This window comes from Heterodontus francisci, chromosome 38, assembly GCF_036365525.1.
Source record: "Heterodontus francisci isolate sHetFra1 chromosome 38, sHetFra1.hap1, whole genome shotgun sequence".
NCBI lineage: Eukaryota > Metazoa > Chordata > Chondrichthyes > Heterodontiformes > Heterodontidae > Heterodontus > Heterodontus francisci.
Genome location: NC_090408.1, coordinates 24,465,105 through 24,481,937, shown reverse-complemented (window position 1 = coordinate 24,481,937; position 16,833 = coordinate 24,465,105). Strand labels below are relative to the sequence as shown.

At 43.9% G+C, this 16,833-nt stretch overlaps 1 protein-coding gene across 1 annotated transcript in view; it reads left to right on the top strand.

Annotated features, from left to right (window-relative positions):
- LOC137352431 (DNA-binding protein RFX7) overlaps positions 1–16,833 on the top strand; it is a 97,352-nt gene that overhangs the window by 17,011 nt on the left and 63,508 nt on the right. Inside the window, exon 2 of the mRNA XM_068017844.1 lies at positions 14,548–14,581. Coding sequence (XP_067873945.1) covers positions 14,548–14,581 — 34 coding nt within the window. The remainder of the gene's footprint in view (positions 1–14,547; positions 14,582–16,833) is intronic.

Sequence of the window (16,833 nt, the reverse complement as noted above, 5' to 3'; positions counted from 1 at the left end):
AAAACCCCAGGTGCTAGAGTGAGATTTGAACTTCTGCTTCTGGATCATTAGTCCAGGCCTCTGGATTACTAATCCAATAGCATAACCACTGCCATACCCGATTCTTATTGTATAACCAGGTTCCAGAGCAATTAACACCTCTAAGTAGGCTTTCTGTCAGAATTTATGGCAAGGTTGCAGGTTTCTTAATGTCCTCTTACAGAACTTTGCCTTTGTAGACCATTTCAGACAGCTACCTAGGGCTTAAAAGCACCCCACAGTGACAGTCTCCCTTGTAGTAGAGAGGAATGTTTGCAGCTTAGGTATATTTACCCTTTCTCCTATTTGGTGAACCAGACTTTCTAATTTCTAACTTATTTATTATTGGAAGGTAAAGCCTAGCTTGGGTATAAAATTAAAACCCGACCCGACCACAGCCAACCCCAACCGGACCCGAGCCCTTTAATTTTTTTCCGCACCCGACCCAACATGAATCTCCTTCATCTGTTCCGGCAGCACGCTATTCCTGCAGCTGGAGTTATGGGGAATTATGGGTGAGCCTGATCCTGTGACTTCCTGGAAGTAGTGTACAGCCTGACCCGACCCAAGCCTGAATGCTGGACTCGGAATTTCGACCCGACCCGGCCCCAACATGTAGCCAGGCTTTATAGGAAGGATCCTAAAGGTAGAACAACTGCTCCATATGGATGCTCTATTTTTTAACAGGCTGGCCAGTAAATTCCTAACTCATTATGTTTAAATCTGTCACTGTCTCTATGGATCCATGGAACTTTGAAAACTCCACTGACCACCCATTCCCTCAAGTGCAGTGTCAGAACATCTGAAGAGCAGCTCACGTTCTAATGGGCACTTTTGTTTTTCACCATGCTGTTGTCTATTTCCTCAGAGAACACACAGTTTGAAATGGAACGAAAAGTTGAGCAAATATTTTCTGTTCATGAGATCATAACACTTAGGAGCAGGAGTAGGCCACTTGGTCCCTTGAGCCTGCTCTGCCATTCAGTAAGATCATGGCTAATCTGATTGTAACTTCAATTTCACATTCCCACCTACCCCGATAACCTTTCACCCCCTTGCTTATCAAGAATTAATTTACCTCTGCCTTAAAAATAATCAAAGACTCTACTTCCACCACCTTTTAAGGAAGAAAGTTCCAAAGACTCACGACCCTCCTGATTTCTGTCTTAAATGGGCGACCCCTTATTTTTAAGCAGTGATCCCTAGTTCTAGATTCTCCCACAACAGGAAATATCCTTTCCACATCCACCCTGTCAAGATCCCTCAAGATCTTGCATGTTTCAATCAAGTTGCCTTTTACTCTTCTAAACACCAGCAGATACAAGCTTAGCCTGTCCAACCTTTCCTCATAAGACAATCCGCCCATTCCAGCTATTAGTCTAGTAAACCTTCTCTGAACTGCTTCCAGCGCACTTGCATCCTTCCTTAAATAAGGAGACCAGTAACGTACAGAGTACTCCAGATGTGGTCTCACATATACCCTGTATAACTGAAGTATAACCTCCCTACTTTTGTATTCAATTCCCCTTGCAATATACGGTAACATTCTGTTAGCTTTCCTAATCACTTGCTGAATCTGCATACTAACCTTTTGTGATTCATGCACTAGGACACCCAGATCCCTCTGCATCCCAGAGCTCTGCAATATCTTACCATTTAGATAATATGCTCCTGCTCTAGCTTTCATCTGAGAGGGGAAAAAAATTGCGTGTCTCATTATTTAATTACACAGCTGCATGGAGACCTGATACTACAGGTCTTCTTCCCTCCTCTCTACTGTGTGATTTAAATTGTCATAAGTTACAATGCATTCCAGGTCTAGCCCAGTTCATTGCATGGGGGCTAATCGGGATGACCTGACCCCAGAAAGTTCTCCGCAGTTAAAAACCCTACAAGATGGTTTCTTATTTTCAGTGTGAGGTCACTCCTGGTCAACTCAAAGACTTTTTCTCCTTTTTTAAGAGAATCATGGGAATGAGATCATTTCTGTCCCTTACAGCAAGTAATTAGTGGGCAGATATCAGGACACTCATTTGTGACAAATTAAGCACAACATGGAAGGACCGATTCAACAAATCTCAGATTCCACCCTTCCATCCCAAAAGAATGCGAGAGGGACTACAGGCTAGAATGTAGACTAGTGATTTGGTCATTTCTGCACACCCACCCTTTGAAGGTACAGCAGGACCCTAACTGCACTGTCCGGGCAGGACCCTGACTGTGCCTTCTTGCCATCTACCTAGGGACGTTGAGGCTTCATCGCATAGTAGCTCGTATAGTTCTTGCATTCTTTACTACATTCTTTTAATTTTGTGGTTCTACAATGCCAGTACCTATCCAGTATCTGCTGGCATCCTTTCTCCACAGTGGGTTTGTTTTTATTGGCCAAATCCCGACTATTCTTATTACAAATCTGCTAGATTAAAAAAACTGTCTTTTTTGCCCATTTTCTTTAATATTGGCTTAACATTTCAGATTTCCTTTTTTTTGAATTTTTCCTTTTATTTTTTATTTTAATCTGCTCTCTGAACTCAAATGCTTTTTAGAAGTTTCAAGTTTGATGTAATCTCCCAATTCATCCATGGAACCCCAATATTCAAAACACTCCCTCTTCCTTGTTGAAATCAAGTTAATTTGTGTCCCTTCCATTTCCTGTTTACACATTTTCCATTGTTAATGTGTAGTACTTTGTGCTAGCTTTTGCTTCCAGTTAATCTGGCAAGATCCCTTTTTATCTTCCTATATTTGTTTTTTGCCCTCAATTAAGTGCACTAGTCCAGGACATTTTACTTTTTGCATGTAATTTTATTTTATATTGCAGTTGACTTCAATTTCTATTGGTTCATCATTTTCTACACCAAAAAGAAGTTGGGACCTAAAAAGAGCAGAACTGTGGTTTTGGTCTTTGCAGTTTGCAAATTATGTAAAGAAAAGGAAAGACTTGAATTTGTGCAGTGCCTTTCATGACCTCAGGATGTCTCAAATGTTTTACTGCCATTTGCACACAGCATGTTCCCACAAACAGCAGTGAAATAAATACCAAATTATCTGTTTCAGAGATTGGTTGAGGGATGAATATCAGCCAGGATACTGGGAGGACTCTCCTGCTGTTTGGATAATGCTGTGGGATCTTTTATGTCTACCTGAGAGGATCTTGTTTTAATGTCTTGCCCAAAAACATCATCTCTGACATTACAGCACTCTTTCTGTACTACAATGACGTGTCAGCCTAGATCATGTGCTCATGTCTCTGGAATGAAGCTTGAACCCAAACCTTCAGTTTCAAAGACAAGAGTGCTACCACTGAGCCAGAGAGGACACTTCAGTGTATTTGATCATGTTTTTGGTAGTGTGAGTTTGACTCAGTTTGGAGCATTGTCACCTCCGAATTTGAAGGGTATAAGCTCAAGCTCCATTACAGACCGGGACAAGATGCAGTACTGAGGGAGTGCTGCATTGTTGGATGCAACATTAGAAGCAAGGCCCTATCTGGCTCCTTGGCTAGATGTAGACGATCCTACAACACTATTCAAAGAGTAGCAGTCAATTCTCCTTCCTGGACAAGATACCAACATTGTCAAAACAGATTATTTGATCATTCATTCATTTATTGTTTGTGGGATCTTGTAGTGCAGAGGTTCAAGGATATGGGCGAGGTGCCAGAGGATTGGAGGTCTGTGAATGTTAAACCATTGTTTAAAAAGGGTGCGAAGGATAGGCCAAATAATTTTAGGCTGGTTAATCTGACCTCGGTGGTGGGTAAATTATTAGAATCAATTCTGAGGGACAGGATTAACTGCCACTTAGAAAGGTACAGATTAATCAGGGATAGTCAGTATTGATTTGTTAAGGGAAGGTCATGCCTTATGAACTTTATTGAGTTTTTTGAGGAAGTAACAAGGAGGATTGATGAGGGTAGTGCAGTGGGTGTGGTCTACATGGATTTTAGTAAAGCATTTGACAAGGTCCTGCATGGCAGACTGGTCAGTAAAATGAAAGCCCATGGGATACAAAAGAATGTGGCAGGTTGGATCCAAAATTGGCTCAGTGACAGGAAACAAAGGGTAGTAGTTGACGGATATTTTTGCGAATGGAAAGTGGTTACCGGTGGCGTTCCACAGGGCTCAGTGTTGGGACCCTTGCTGTTTGTGGTATATATTAATGATTTGGACTTAAATGTGGGAGGCATGATTGGGAAATTTGCTGATGACACAAAGCTTGGCTGTGTAGTTGATAGTGAGGAGGATAGCTGTAGACTCCAGAACGATATCAATTGTTTGGTTGAGTGGGCGGAAAAGTGGCAAATGGAATTCAATCCAGAGAAGTGTGAGGTATTGAACTCTGGTCGCTGGAGCTGTGAGGCTGCAGTGCTAACCACTGCGCCACTATGCCGCCCTAATGTTGCCAGGGCTTGAAAGTTGAAGCTATGAGGAAAGATTAGATCGGCTAGTGTCATTTTCCATGGAACAGGGGAGACTGAGAAGTGACTTAATTGAGGCATGCAAAGTTATGAGGGGCCTAGATAGAATAGACAGGAATGACCTGTTACCCTTAGCGGAGAGGTCAATTACCAATGGGCACAGACGTCACAGGTTTGGAAGTTGCTGTTGAAGGAGGCGTGGTGAGTTGCTGCAGTACATCTTGTATAAGGTACACACTGTGCGTCGGTGGTGGAGGGAGTGAATGTTGAAGATGGTGGATGGAGTGCCAAACAAGCGGGCTGCTTTGTTCTAGATGGTGTAGAGCTTCCTGAGTGGTGATCGAGGCGCATTCATCCAGGCAAGTGGAGAGTATTCGATCACATTCCTGACTTGTGCCTTGTAGATGGTGGACAGGCTTTAGGGAGTCAGGAGGTGGGTTGCTGGCCGTAAAATTCCCAGCCTTGGACCTGCTCTTGTAGTCACAATATTTATGTGGCTGCTCCATTCGGTTTCTGGTCAATGGTAACCCCCAGGATGTTAACAGCGAGGGATTCAGTGATGGTAGTACTGTTGAATGTCAAAGGGAGATGGGTAGATTCTCTTTTGTTGGGATCATCATTGCCTGGCACTTGTGGCGCAAATGTTACTTGCCACTTATCAGCCCAAGGCTGAATGTTGTCCAGGTCATGCTGTACATGGAAACAGATTGCTTCAGTATCAGAGGAGTTGCGAGTGGTACTGAACATCGTAAAATCAACAGCAAACATCCTCACTTCTGAACTTATGATGGACTGAAAGTCATTGCAGCAGCTGAAGGTGGCCACAGGACACTACCCTGAAGAACTCCTGCAGCAATGTCCTGGGGCTGAGATGATTGACTTCCAACAACCACAACCATCTTCCTTTGTGCTAGGTATGACTCTGACCAGTGTAGAGTTTCCCCCTGATTCCCATTGATTCCAGTTTTGCTAGGGCTCCTTGATGCCACACTTGATCAAATGCTGCCTTGATATCAAGGGCAATAACTCTCACTTCATGCAGACTATATTTTTCATTTAATGCAATAATTAGTTGAAATATTAAGTGTGACTGTAGTATGGTTCAAATCTGTACCGGCTGATCTGATGTGCAGTGGAGGAATTTAATTTGTCAGTAAACTATCTAATCTATCAGCCAGCCACTCACCTTCACCTTTGATGCTCTGGTCAGCATTAACACCATTACTCTCTCTCAACTCTGTGACTCTATGACCCTGATCGTTCCCCTGGTACAGCCCTCATATCCACTCCCTTAAGTTCAAGGGACACAGACTTGAAAGAATATGGCAGACAACTGTTGTAGCCATTCACTGCCAGATCTGGCTGGACCACATAAAGCACTATCAGGCCCTGCTCTTATCTGCTAAACTGCTCAATATTCCAGGATCATCCTGAAATGCAAAGATAACCCCAGCTTTTCTCGACTGCAAAGAGTTTTAAACCCCTCTCCCCGGTTTCCTCTACCCTTGCCTCCAACAAGAAGTGCAAGGAGCTCATGGACTGCTTTGTCACTAAGATTGAGACCATCTGTTCAGCTGCTTCTACCGCTTCCCTCACTTTTCCTTGCCAACTGGGTCAAACTTCCTTTAAGAGTCCTCCTGGCTCTAGCCTTGAACTTGCATCTTTCTGTAGTTTCTCTTCTTTAAAGTGTCAGCCATGGCTCGGTTGGTGGGCACGCTTACCTCTGAATCAGAAGGTTATGGGTTCAAGTCCCACTCCCGGAGTTGAACACAAATATCAAGACTGACTCTCGAGTGTAATACCGAGGGAGTGCAGCACTGTCTGAGGTACTGTATTTTGGATGGGATGTTAAACTGAGGCCTTGTCTGCCCCCCCAGATGAATATTAAAGATCCCTAGACACTATTGTGAAGAAGAGCAGGAGAGGTGTTTCTGGTGTCCTGGCCAATATTTAACCCTCAATCAACATCGCTGAAAGAGATTATCTGGTCATTATCACATTGCTGTTTGTGGGAGCTCTCTGTGCAAATTGGCTGCCGTGTTTCCTGCATTACAACAGTGACAACACTTCAAAAGTATTTCATTGGCTGCAAAGTGCTTTGGGACATTCTGTGCCTGGAAAATGTGCTACATAAATGCAAGTTTTTCAATCTCTTTGTCTCATACCCTCTCTGAACCCATCTTGTCCATGAGACCCACTTCTTACTCCCTCAACCCTATTCCCATTAAGCTGCTGACCGTCTAACTTCCCATCGTGGCTCCCTTGTTTGATATTGTCATTTGTTCTCCCTCCTCAGGTACTGTCCCCCTCTTCAAATCTGCTGTCATCACTACACTCCTCAAAAAAAAAACCTTTACCCCTCCTTCCTTGCAAAATACAGCCCCACCTCCAACCTCCCTTTCCTCTAATGCCTGTCTACCCGACCCGAACCCGACTACATATGTCGGGGTTGGGTCGAAATTCCGAGTCCAGCATTCGGGCTCTGGTCAGATTTGGGTTGGCTGTGGTCAGGTCGGGCCCGGGTCGTGTTATAACTTTATACCCAAGCCAGGCTTTACTTTCCTCTCCTTGAATGTGAAGTTGCCTCCAAATCTGTGCCCATTTTTCCCGGAATTCCATGTTTCGATGCCTCAATCAGGCTTCAGTCTCTGCCACAGTACTGAAATGGCTCTCATCAAAGTCACACTGCATCCTATGTAACTGGATGAGCAGAAATTTCCTTCCATTAAATATAGAGAAGACTGAAGCCAAATAAAAACAAGAAATGCTGGAAACACTCAGCAGATCTGGCAGCATCTGTGGAGAGAGAAGCAGAGTTAACGTTTCAGGTCAGTGACCCTTCTCCAGCCATTGTTTTCAGTCCCTGCTCCAAACGCCATTTCCTAGCTACCTGAGTCCATCCCTCTCCCTGTTAACTGTCTATGACGAAACCAGTCTGTTTGCAATCTTGGTGTCATATTTGACCCCGAAATGAGCTTCTGACCGCATATTTACGCCATCGCTAAGACTGCTTATTTTCACCTCTGTAGCATCGCCCGACCTTGCTCATCTGTTGAAACCCTCATTCATGCCTTTGTTACCGATAGACTCAACTATTCCAATGCACTCCTGACTGATCTCCCACATTCTACCCTCCTTAAACTTGAGGTCATTCAAAACTCTGCTGCCCCCTGTCTTCACTTGCGCCAAGTCCCATTCACCAACATCTCTGTGCTCGCTCACCTACGTCACCTCTTGGCCAAACAATGTCCTTGATTTAAAAATTCTCATCCTTGTTTTCAAATTCCTCCATGGCTTCGCCCCTTCTTATCACTGTAATCTCCTTCAGCCACACAAGCCTCTGCAATATCTGCGCTCATCTAAATCTGGCCTCTTGAGCATCACCGATTTTAATCGCTCCTCCATTGGTGGCCGTGCCTTCAGTTGCCTAGGCCCTAAGCTCTGGAATTCCCTCTCTGCTTCTTTCCTCTCCACCTTTAAGACATGTATTAAAACCCACCTCTTTGACCAAGCTTTTGGTCACCTGACCTAATATCTCCTCATGTAATATTTTGTTTTATATTGCTCCTGTGAAGCGCCTTGCAACGTTTTATTACATTCAAGGCACAATATAAATTTAAGTTGGTGATCTGACAGCTGTCTCTACTTATCCTTTTCGACCTGTTTGTAGCCTTTTACGCAGTTGACAATGCCATTCTCCAGTGCTTCTCCAGTGTCATCCAGCTCAGTGAACGTCACTCCCTGGTTCCATTCTTATCTATCCAGTTGTAACCAGAGAATCACCTGCAAAGGCTTCTCTTTCCAGTCCCACACCATTACCTGTGGTGTCCCTCAAGATCTCTCTTTGGTCCTCTCCTATTTCTCATCTACATGCAGCCCCTCAGCTGTGACATCCAAAAGCACAGCGTTCCCTTCCACAAGTTCTGTGACGACATCCACATGTGCCTCATCACCATCCTCTGCCTCATCACCATCCTCTGCCTCATCACCATCCTCTGCCTCATCACCATCCTCTGCCTCATCACCATCCTCTGCCTCATCACCATCCTCTGCCTCATCACCATCCTCTGCCTCATCACCATCCTCTGCCTCATCACCATCCTCTGCCTCATCACCATCCTCTGCCTCATCACCATCCTCTGCCTCATCACCATCCTCTGCCTCATCACCATCCTCTGCCTCATCACCATCCTCTGCCTCATCACCATCCTCTGCCTCATCACCATCCTCTGCCTCATCACCATCCTCTGCCTCATCACCATCCTCTGCCTCATCACCATCCTCTGCCTCATCACCATCCTCTGCCTCATCACCATCCTCTGCCTCATCACCATCCTCTGCCTCATCACCATCCTCTGCCTCATCACCATCCTCTGCCTCATCACCATCCTCTGCCTCATGACCATCCTCTGCCTCATGACCATCCTCTGCCTCATGACCATCCTCTGCCTCATGACCATCCTCTGCCTCATCACCATCCTCTGCCTCATCACCATCCTCTGCCTCATCACCATCCTCTGCCTCATCACCATCCTCTGCCTCATGACCATCCTCTGCCTCATCACCATCCTCTGCCTCATCACCATCCTCTGCCTCATCACCATCCTCTGCCTCATCACCATCCTCTGCCTCATCACCATCCTCTGCCTCATCACCATCCTCTGCCTCATGACCATCCTCTGCCTCATGACCATCCTCTGCCTCATGACCATCCTCTGCCTCATGACCATCCTCTGCCTCATGACCATCCTCTGCCTCATGACCATCCTCTGCCTCATGACCATCCTCTGCCTCATGACCATCCTCTGCCTCATGACCATCCTCTGCCTCATGACCATCCTCTGCCTCATGACCATCCTCTGCCTCATGACCATCCTCTGCCTCATGACCATCCTCTGCCTCATGACCATCCTCTGCCTCATGACCATCCTCTGCCTCATGACCATCCTCTGCCTCATGACCATCCTCTGCCTCATGACCATCCTCTGCCTCATGACCATCCTCTGCCTCATGACCATCCTCTGCCTCATGACCATCCTCTGCCTCATGACCATCCTCTGCCTCATGACCATCCTCTGCCTCATGACCATCCTCTGCCTCATGACCATCCTCTGCCTCATCACCATCCTCTGCCTCATGACCATCCTCTGCCTCATGACCATCCTCTGCCTCATGACCATCCTCTGCCTCATGACCATCCTCTGCCTCATGACCATCCTCTGCCTCATGACCATCCTCTGCCTCATGACCATCCTCTGCCTCATGACCATCCTCTGCCTCATGACCATCCTCTGCCTCATGACCATCCTCTGCCTCATGACCATCCTCTGCCTCATGACCATCCTCTGCCTCATGACCATCCTCTGCCTCATGACCATCCTCTGCCTCATGACCATCCTCTGCCTCATCACCATCCTCTGCCTCATCACCATCCTCTGCCTCATCACCATCCTCTGCCTCATGACCATCCTCTGCCTCATGACCATCCTCTGCCTCATGACCATCCTCTGCCTCATGACCATCCTCTGCCTCATGACCATCCTCTGCCTCATGACCATCCTCTGCCTCATGACCATCCTCTGCCTCATGACCATCCTCTGCCTCATGACCATCCTCTGCCTCATGACCATCCTCTGCCTCATGACCATCCTCTGCCTCATGACCATCCTCTGCCTCATGACCATCCTCTGCCTCATGACCATCCTCTGCCTCATGACCATCCTCTGCCTCATGACCATCCTCTGCCTCATGACCATCCTCTGCCTCATGACCATCCTCTGCCTCATGACCATCCTCTGCCTCATGACCATCCTCTGCCTCATGACCATCCTCTGCCTCATGACCATCCTCTGCCTCATGACCATCCTCTGCCTCATGACCATCCTCTGCCTCATGACCATCCTCTGCCTCATGACCATCCTCTGCCTCATGACCATCCTCTGCCTCATGACCATCCTCTGCCTCATGACCATCCTCTGCCTCATGACCATCCTCTGCCTCATGACCATCCTCTGCCTCATGACCATCCTCTGCCTCATGACCATCCTCTGCCTCATGACCATCCTCTGCCTCATGACCATCCTCTGCCTCATGACCATCCTCTGCCTCATGACCATCCTCTGCCTCATGACCATCCTCTGCCTCATCACCATCCTCTGCCTCATCACCATCCTCTGCCTCATCACCATCCTCTGCCTCATCACCATCCTCTGCCTCATCACCATCCTCTGCCTCATCACCATCCTCTGCCTCATCACCATCCTTCCATCTATGAAAGATGATGGACACGCAGCTAACAATCCATTTAGATGGGTGTTTTCTTTTGGTGCACCTTTGTTGATAGCTGTGAAGGCCAATCCTTGAGAGGCATGGTCTGCCACAAGTGCTGCACGTGAAGCTGCTAAGTGACGCTGTGAGTTGTTGTTTTTGATATTGGCGCTTGTTGCCAAGCTGCTGTAATAACTGGTTGTTGTGGTAGTGTACTACCAAGTGGTTAGTGTTACGACCGACCGCTTCAGTCAAAGCTCGCAATCAAAATATACAATTCTATTTGTGGTGGGAGAAACACACTGTTAATTCATTCCCGTCCCTCCACAGATCGCCTGACGTATCATTTTAAACTTTCCAAATTAAAGAAAGACCCAGCCAAATTGTCCCATCTATTAACCCTCAAATGAGGCTAACCAGACCATGCGTCTTAAATCAATAAATCAACTGTTTAAGTAGAAAAACTAAATTCTTAAACGCTGTTAATTTATCTTGAAATTGTGGTTATTCCCGCATAATGTCAGACAGATTCAAAACTGCATGCATGTTTCTATAATCAGCTGTTTTTGTTATAAACATTAACTAGCAGTGAAAATCAGAACATTTGTCGTCATCTTCTGCAGCACTTAACTGGAACAAGTTTTCATTAAGTTTTGGTCAGACTGCTTACTTGGATTACGTTGCTTCATAGTGCATAACACCTTCATGATAACCCTCTCTAGTTGTAACATTACCACTGTTTATACGTTTGTTGGACCTTGACTCCCAACTTTTTTCATGCGATGTCATGGGATATTTACAAGAACATATCCCTGTTCCAATATGTAAAAATACTTGGTATCCAGGCACTAGGTTGTAATGCTAAAACATACTGTACAAGCAGGAGCAGCTGTTCTAGGAAACAGTATCTCCTCTTCTAAGGCAGTGATTTTTTTTTTACTGGGATATAGTCCCACTAGCCATGTTAGTTTTCTCTTAGATGGTCATTCTTCAGTTGTGAATTTTGCCATTGAGTGCCAGCAGGCTGTCCATTGGTCAGTTATTGGTCGGGAGGTAGCAGGCAGAGAGTAGGAATAATCGGAAATTCTTTGATTGCCAGGATGTGGCAGTCTCAGTTGTACTGGGATATCAGATTTACATCATATAAATGATTTGGTTGAAGGAATAAGCTGTTTTGCAGATGACACAAAGTTAGCTTGTACAGCATGTTTTGTAGTTGGAAGCAGGAAGTTACAAAGATATAGACTAAGTGGACCGAACTATTGCAGATAAAATTAAATTTGTTGAGTGTGAGGTTATCCATTTTGGATCTGAGAAAGACAAATTTTTCTTAATGATGAGAGGCAGGGTGCAAAAATCACTAAAAGCAAGTGCAGAAGTACAAAAAGTCTAATGGAATGTTAGCCTTAATCTCAAGGGGGTTGAAATGCAAAAGTGCCCAAGTGATGTTTCAGTTGTATGGAACCCTCGCAGACCCCATCTGTTTATCGTACTGTTCAAGAAGGCAGCTCACCACCACCTTCTCAAGGGCAATTAGGGATGGGCAATGAATGCTATCCTAGCAAGCAATGCCCACATCCCATGAATGAATTAAAAAAAAAAGTTTTGGATGCCAAATGTCAGGAAATATATATTGGCCTTGGAGGTGGAGTACAGATTCCACAGAATGATACCAGGGCTTAAAGGGTTAAATTGAGTTTGGCTACATAAACTTAGTTTGTATTCTCTTGAGTTTAGAAGATTGAATGGTGATCTAATTGAGGTCTTAAAATGATAAAGGAATTCAATTGGTTATGTACAAATAAACTATTTCCTCAGATTTTATATTGAATCCAGAACAAAGAGCACAATCTTAACATTAGAGCTAGTGCACTTAGATTGCACTTTTCCATATGCAGGGAAATATAAATTTAGAACTCTTCTAAAAGACTGTGACTGCTGGGTTAGTAGAAATTTTCAAGAATGGGATTGATAGAATTTTGATAGGCAAGGGTATTGAGGGATATGAAGCAAAGTTGCTTGAATGGAATTGAGGTGCAGATCAGTCATGATGTAATTGAATGGCAGGACAGGCTCGAGGGACTGAATAGCTGCCTTCTGTTCCTATGTTTATCATACCCAAGTCCAGTCCTGTCTTCAGATAATATCAACTTATGCATGCATCTTTTTCCCCATAGGGGTTACTGGATAGCAATCGTGTGGGCCTTTTGCCCCACCTTGATTGAGGTCAATTATAGTGGCTTTCCATTGTTTTCCCAGCTAACTCAAAAATTGAATCTGGAACGTTCCTGTCCATGGATCATTAGTATTTATTCACTGATCCATTGAGATAGTTCCATTAAGAAGCAGAATTGTCATGTTAGTACCTGTTATTAGGTCAGGATTGGCATACAGCTCTAGGTCAGTTTTACAAATCACTTTGCAGACAGTTTAGATTCTGAGCAACTTTAAAGGCCTGTGAAACGTTGACTGTGTTTAGCTTTTATATGGGCTGATGAGAAGGCAGCCAAGGACATTGATGGACTCGAGGAGGGAGTTGGGTTAGAGGTGTTGTGGAGGATGGTCTTAGTTTTGCCGGGATACATTTAGTGAGTTTTGGTAGGATTCATTTAGTGAGCTTAGGCTTGTCCAGATCACTGACTGGGGAGCAAACCAGGCCGTAGTCCAAAGTACACAACCAGCGCTGAGAAGCGTGCTCTTGCAGTATAAGTTAATTGCACCTCCAAGAGCAATGTCGAGGCTTAGAATAACACATCGCTGCCTGTACCCTAAACTTGCTGTTGTGTCAGATAGACATGGCACAGATTGGAAACTGGTAAGGTATGTTGTGAGCTTGTGGCGTCTTTTTGTAGTGGGGATTGGTGACAGGGGAGGATTGTTTAACGAGAGTGATTCGAGAGAAGAATTTCAGCCCCGACAACTAAACCCTTCCTTTATATAATTCATAGTGTACTGCTACTTTGACTCTCATGAGCACCTGCCAACAGTTTATAAGAAAACAATTAATATGACTTTGACCAGTGTAATCTCTACTGCAAGCAAATTGGAATGTGGGTTGAAAGGACTCATAAGGAGAGTTGGAAGCATATTTGCAAACCCGTAACTCATTCCAGAACTTCTGAGAGGAAAGTAAGATTCAAGATATATAGCGTTGGTTGTGGGCTGAAAACCTTCCCGCCTCTGTTACTTGCCTTTGTGGACAGCTTTGATCTCTCGCTGTAATGTTAACTGTTATGCTCGTTTTAATAATATTGTATGATGGCATATCACTGAGAACAGAATTTATCCTGGGAATGATGAGACCTGAGCAGCTCAAATAATTAGGCATGGCCACAAAAATAAGTGTATCTTACACCTTTATTTTTTGTTCGTTTGCATAAAAAATAAATTTAGTGTTAATTAAATCATAATGCCATTAACTTCTTTCCAATGCAGTGTTTCAAAAAAATGTCTCTGAATAGCTGGCTAGAATTTTAAATAGACTTTTTAGAGCAGACAGGCTGATAAAACTTCTACAAAATTGTACATTGTATTTAAAAATTAAAAACAAAACTGACAAAACCTCAGGGTCTCCTGGGTATTATCTTGAAATGCACACTCATCATAAAACCTTTCTGGTAACGTGCCTCATGAGAGCAGTATCATGAACGGATGCAACAAAACTGGCACCGCATTAGTCAAAATGTTCCAGCTCTTTAGAGGAGCAAGGATGAGTGCACCATTGTAAATTTGTATTTTTCTGCAAAGTTCACAAATTGAACATTGCAGCTTATTTTGATCATTTGCCAAGGTTAGCTGTAATTACAGTATCAATTACTAATGAATTTTCTTTCTCTCCACAGCAAAACTGTACAATCAAAAGTGGACAGCATTTTGGTGAGTGCATTATATGTGACTGAAACCTTTTTCAATTTTTACCGTGTTATTTTGAATTAATATTTTACCATAATTGTAAATACTGACCTTTTTGAACATTGCATTCTTCAGTTATGCGTGCACAGCTATAATGACCTATGCATGGTGTTGATGCAGGCTATTTCTATGTTAAAGAAAAAGTGAAAGAAACATATATAGTGCATTTTTACATCTTCAGAATCAATTCAAAGTGCTTCAAATGCAATTATTTTCAAGTGCAGTGACTCATTTGAAGGCAAACAGAACAGTAACTTTGTATACAAGAGCACATAAACAGCATTGAGATAATCGACCAGCTAATGGTGGTAGTTAAGGGAGGATTACTGATCATCGGGTCATAGTCATTTACAGCACAGAAGGAGGCCATTTGGCCCATCGAGTCCATGCCAGCTCTCCACCGAGCTCGGACACTAGGAAATCTTCCTGATTTTCCAGTAGTGCAATGGAATCTTTACCATCAGTATAAACCATTGGAACAAGTAAATAGGACTTCATTTTATTACCTCCAAATATACAGCACTGTCTCAGTGCTGCACTGGATTGTTTACCTAGATTAAGACCTGACCTGAGTAAGATGTAGTTTTGTTGTATGCACTGGAAATGAAAAAAAAAGTAATGTTGAGTGCCCATTAAATCCAGACATCTTCACTTCTCATCCCTACATTCTGAATATTCATGTACAAACTGGAAAATACCCCTCTTTCCATTTCCCCCACCCCCCCAAAAATACTTAAAAAAGAAACAATTTCCTTTGACTGGGCCACCATTCAGTTCTCACTAAGAAGCAATTTATTCTGAAAAATCTTTGTGTTTCTTGTATCTTAGATCTGTTCATGCTAATGCTTTGTGTGTGCAATGGCACTCAACGCACTAATGAACTGTTAACTTTGTCCACTTCTGACTCTTTAGAACAATGCTGAAGGACTTTTTTTTTCTCCTGCCTACCACTTTACTCCAGTGTTCCTCCCCTCCTCTTATGTTTGGGGTACAGTTCCCTAGCCGCTGGTCATCCTGTGGTACCTTGTCAAAGTAGCCATAGAAACATAGAAAATAGGAACAGGAGTAGGGCCTTCGGGCTTGCTGCGCCATTCAAAAAAGATCATGGCTGATCGTCTAATTCAGTACCCTGTTCCAGCTTTCTCCCCATATCCCTTGATCCCTTTGGCATTAAGAACTATATCTATCTCCTTTTTGAATATATTTAATGACTTGGCCTCCACTGGCTTCTGCGGTAGAGAATTACCACCCTCTGAGTGAAGAAATTTCTCCTCATCTTGGCTCTAAATGGCATTATTCTTATGAGACTTGGTGAATATTGGCAAATCATTTGACTGCAGCAGGCATCATAACTAAACCTGATCCTGTCTTCACACAGTTCTGTTCATTACTGCAGATGCAGGAGAGCAATTAATCATAGGATGTTACAGCACAGAAGGAGGCCATTCGACCCATCATGCCTTTACTGGCTCTTTGAAAGAGCTATTCAATTGCTCCTGCTCCTCTGCTCTTTTCCGATAGCTCTTCAATTTTTTTCCCCTTTCAAGTACATATCCACCTTTCTTTTGAAAGTTACTATTGACCCTGCTTCTAGGGTAACTCGTTGAGAAGAAACCCTGAATAATTTTTTCTTTTTCCCTTCTCCATCCACTTCCAAACCCACTCTTGCAGAGACCCACTAATTCCTCAGAGACTGAAGATCAAACCTGGACCTTTTTTCTGGTCGGTATGAGTCAGCTATTCGTGCTTGAGCTAACTGAACCCTGAATCACTTTGCAAAGGAAAGTTACTGGTTCAATTTGGAAAGAGGAGCGTTCAACTCGTCTTGGAGAAGCACTGTTTGGTACTTCCTCCATATGGCTTGCTGAGTTCCCTTTTTGACTGAAAAGCAGTGTGTGGAACGTGAAAGAGAAGCATTTTGAAATGGTGCCAGTGGAAGAATTTGATTTGACTGGTTAAACTATGTTATCACCCTTAATCGAGGATAATTTTGTGTTCTCCTTGGTCATCAACCATGGTTTGTAATTTGCTTTTAAAATGTCTGCCCTTTTATTAAACTGCTCGTGGTTTGCCTATGGGATTATTAAAAGTGAATTGGAGGATGTGTTGTATTACAATGTGGGACTGCTAACTTTATTTTGTGACCTTCGGAAAGCCAGAGATAACTTTTCTTCATTCTTCCTAACTGGAATTGCACCCTGTTCCTGACATTATTC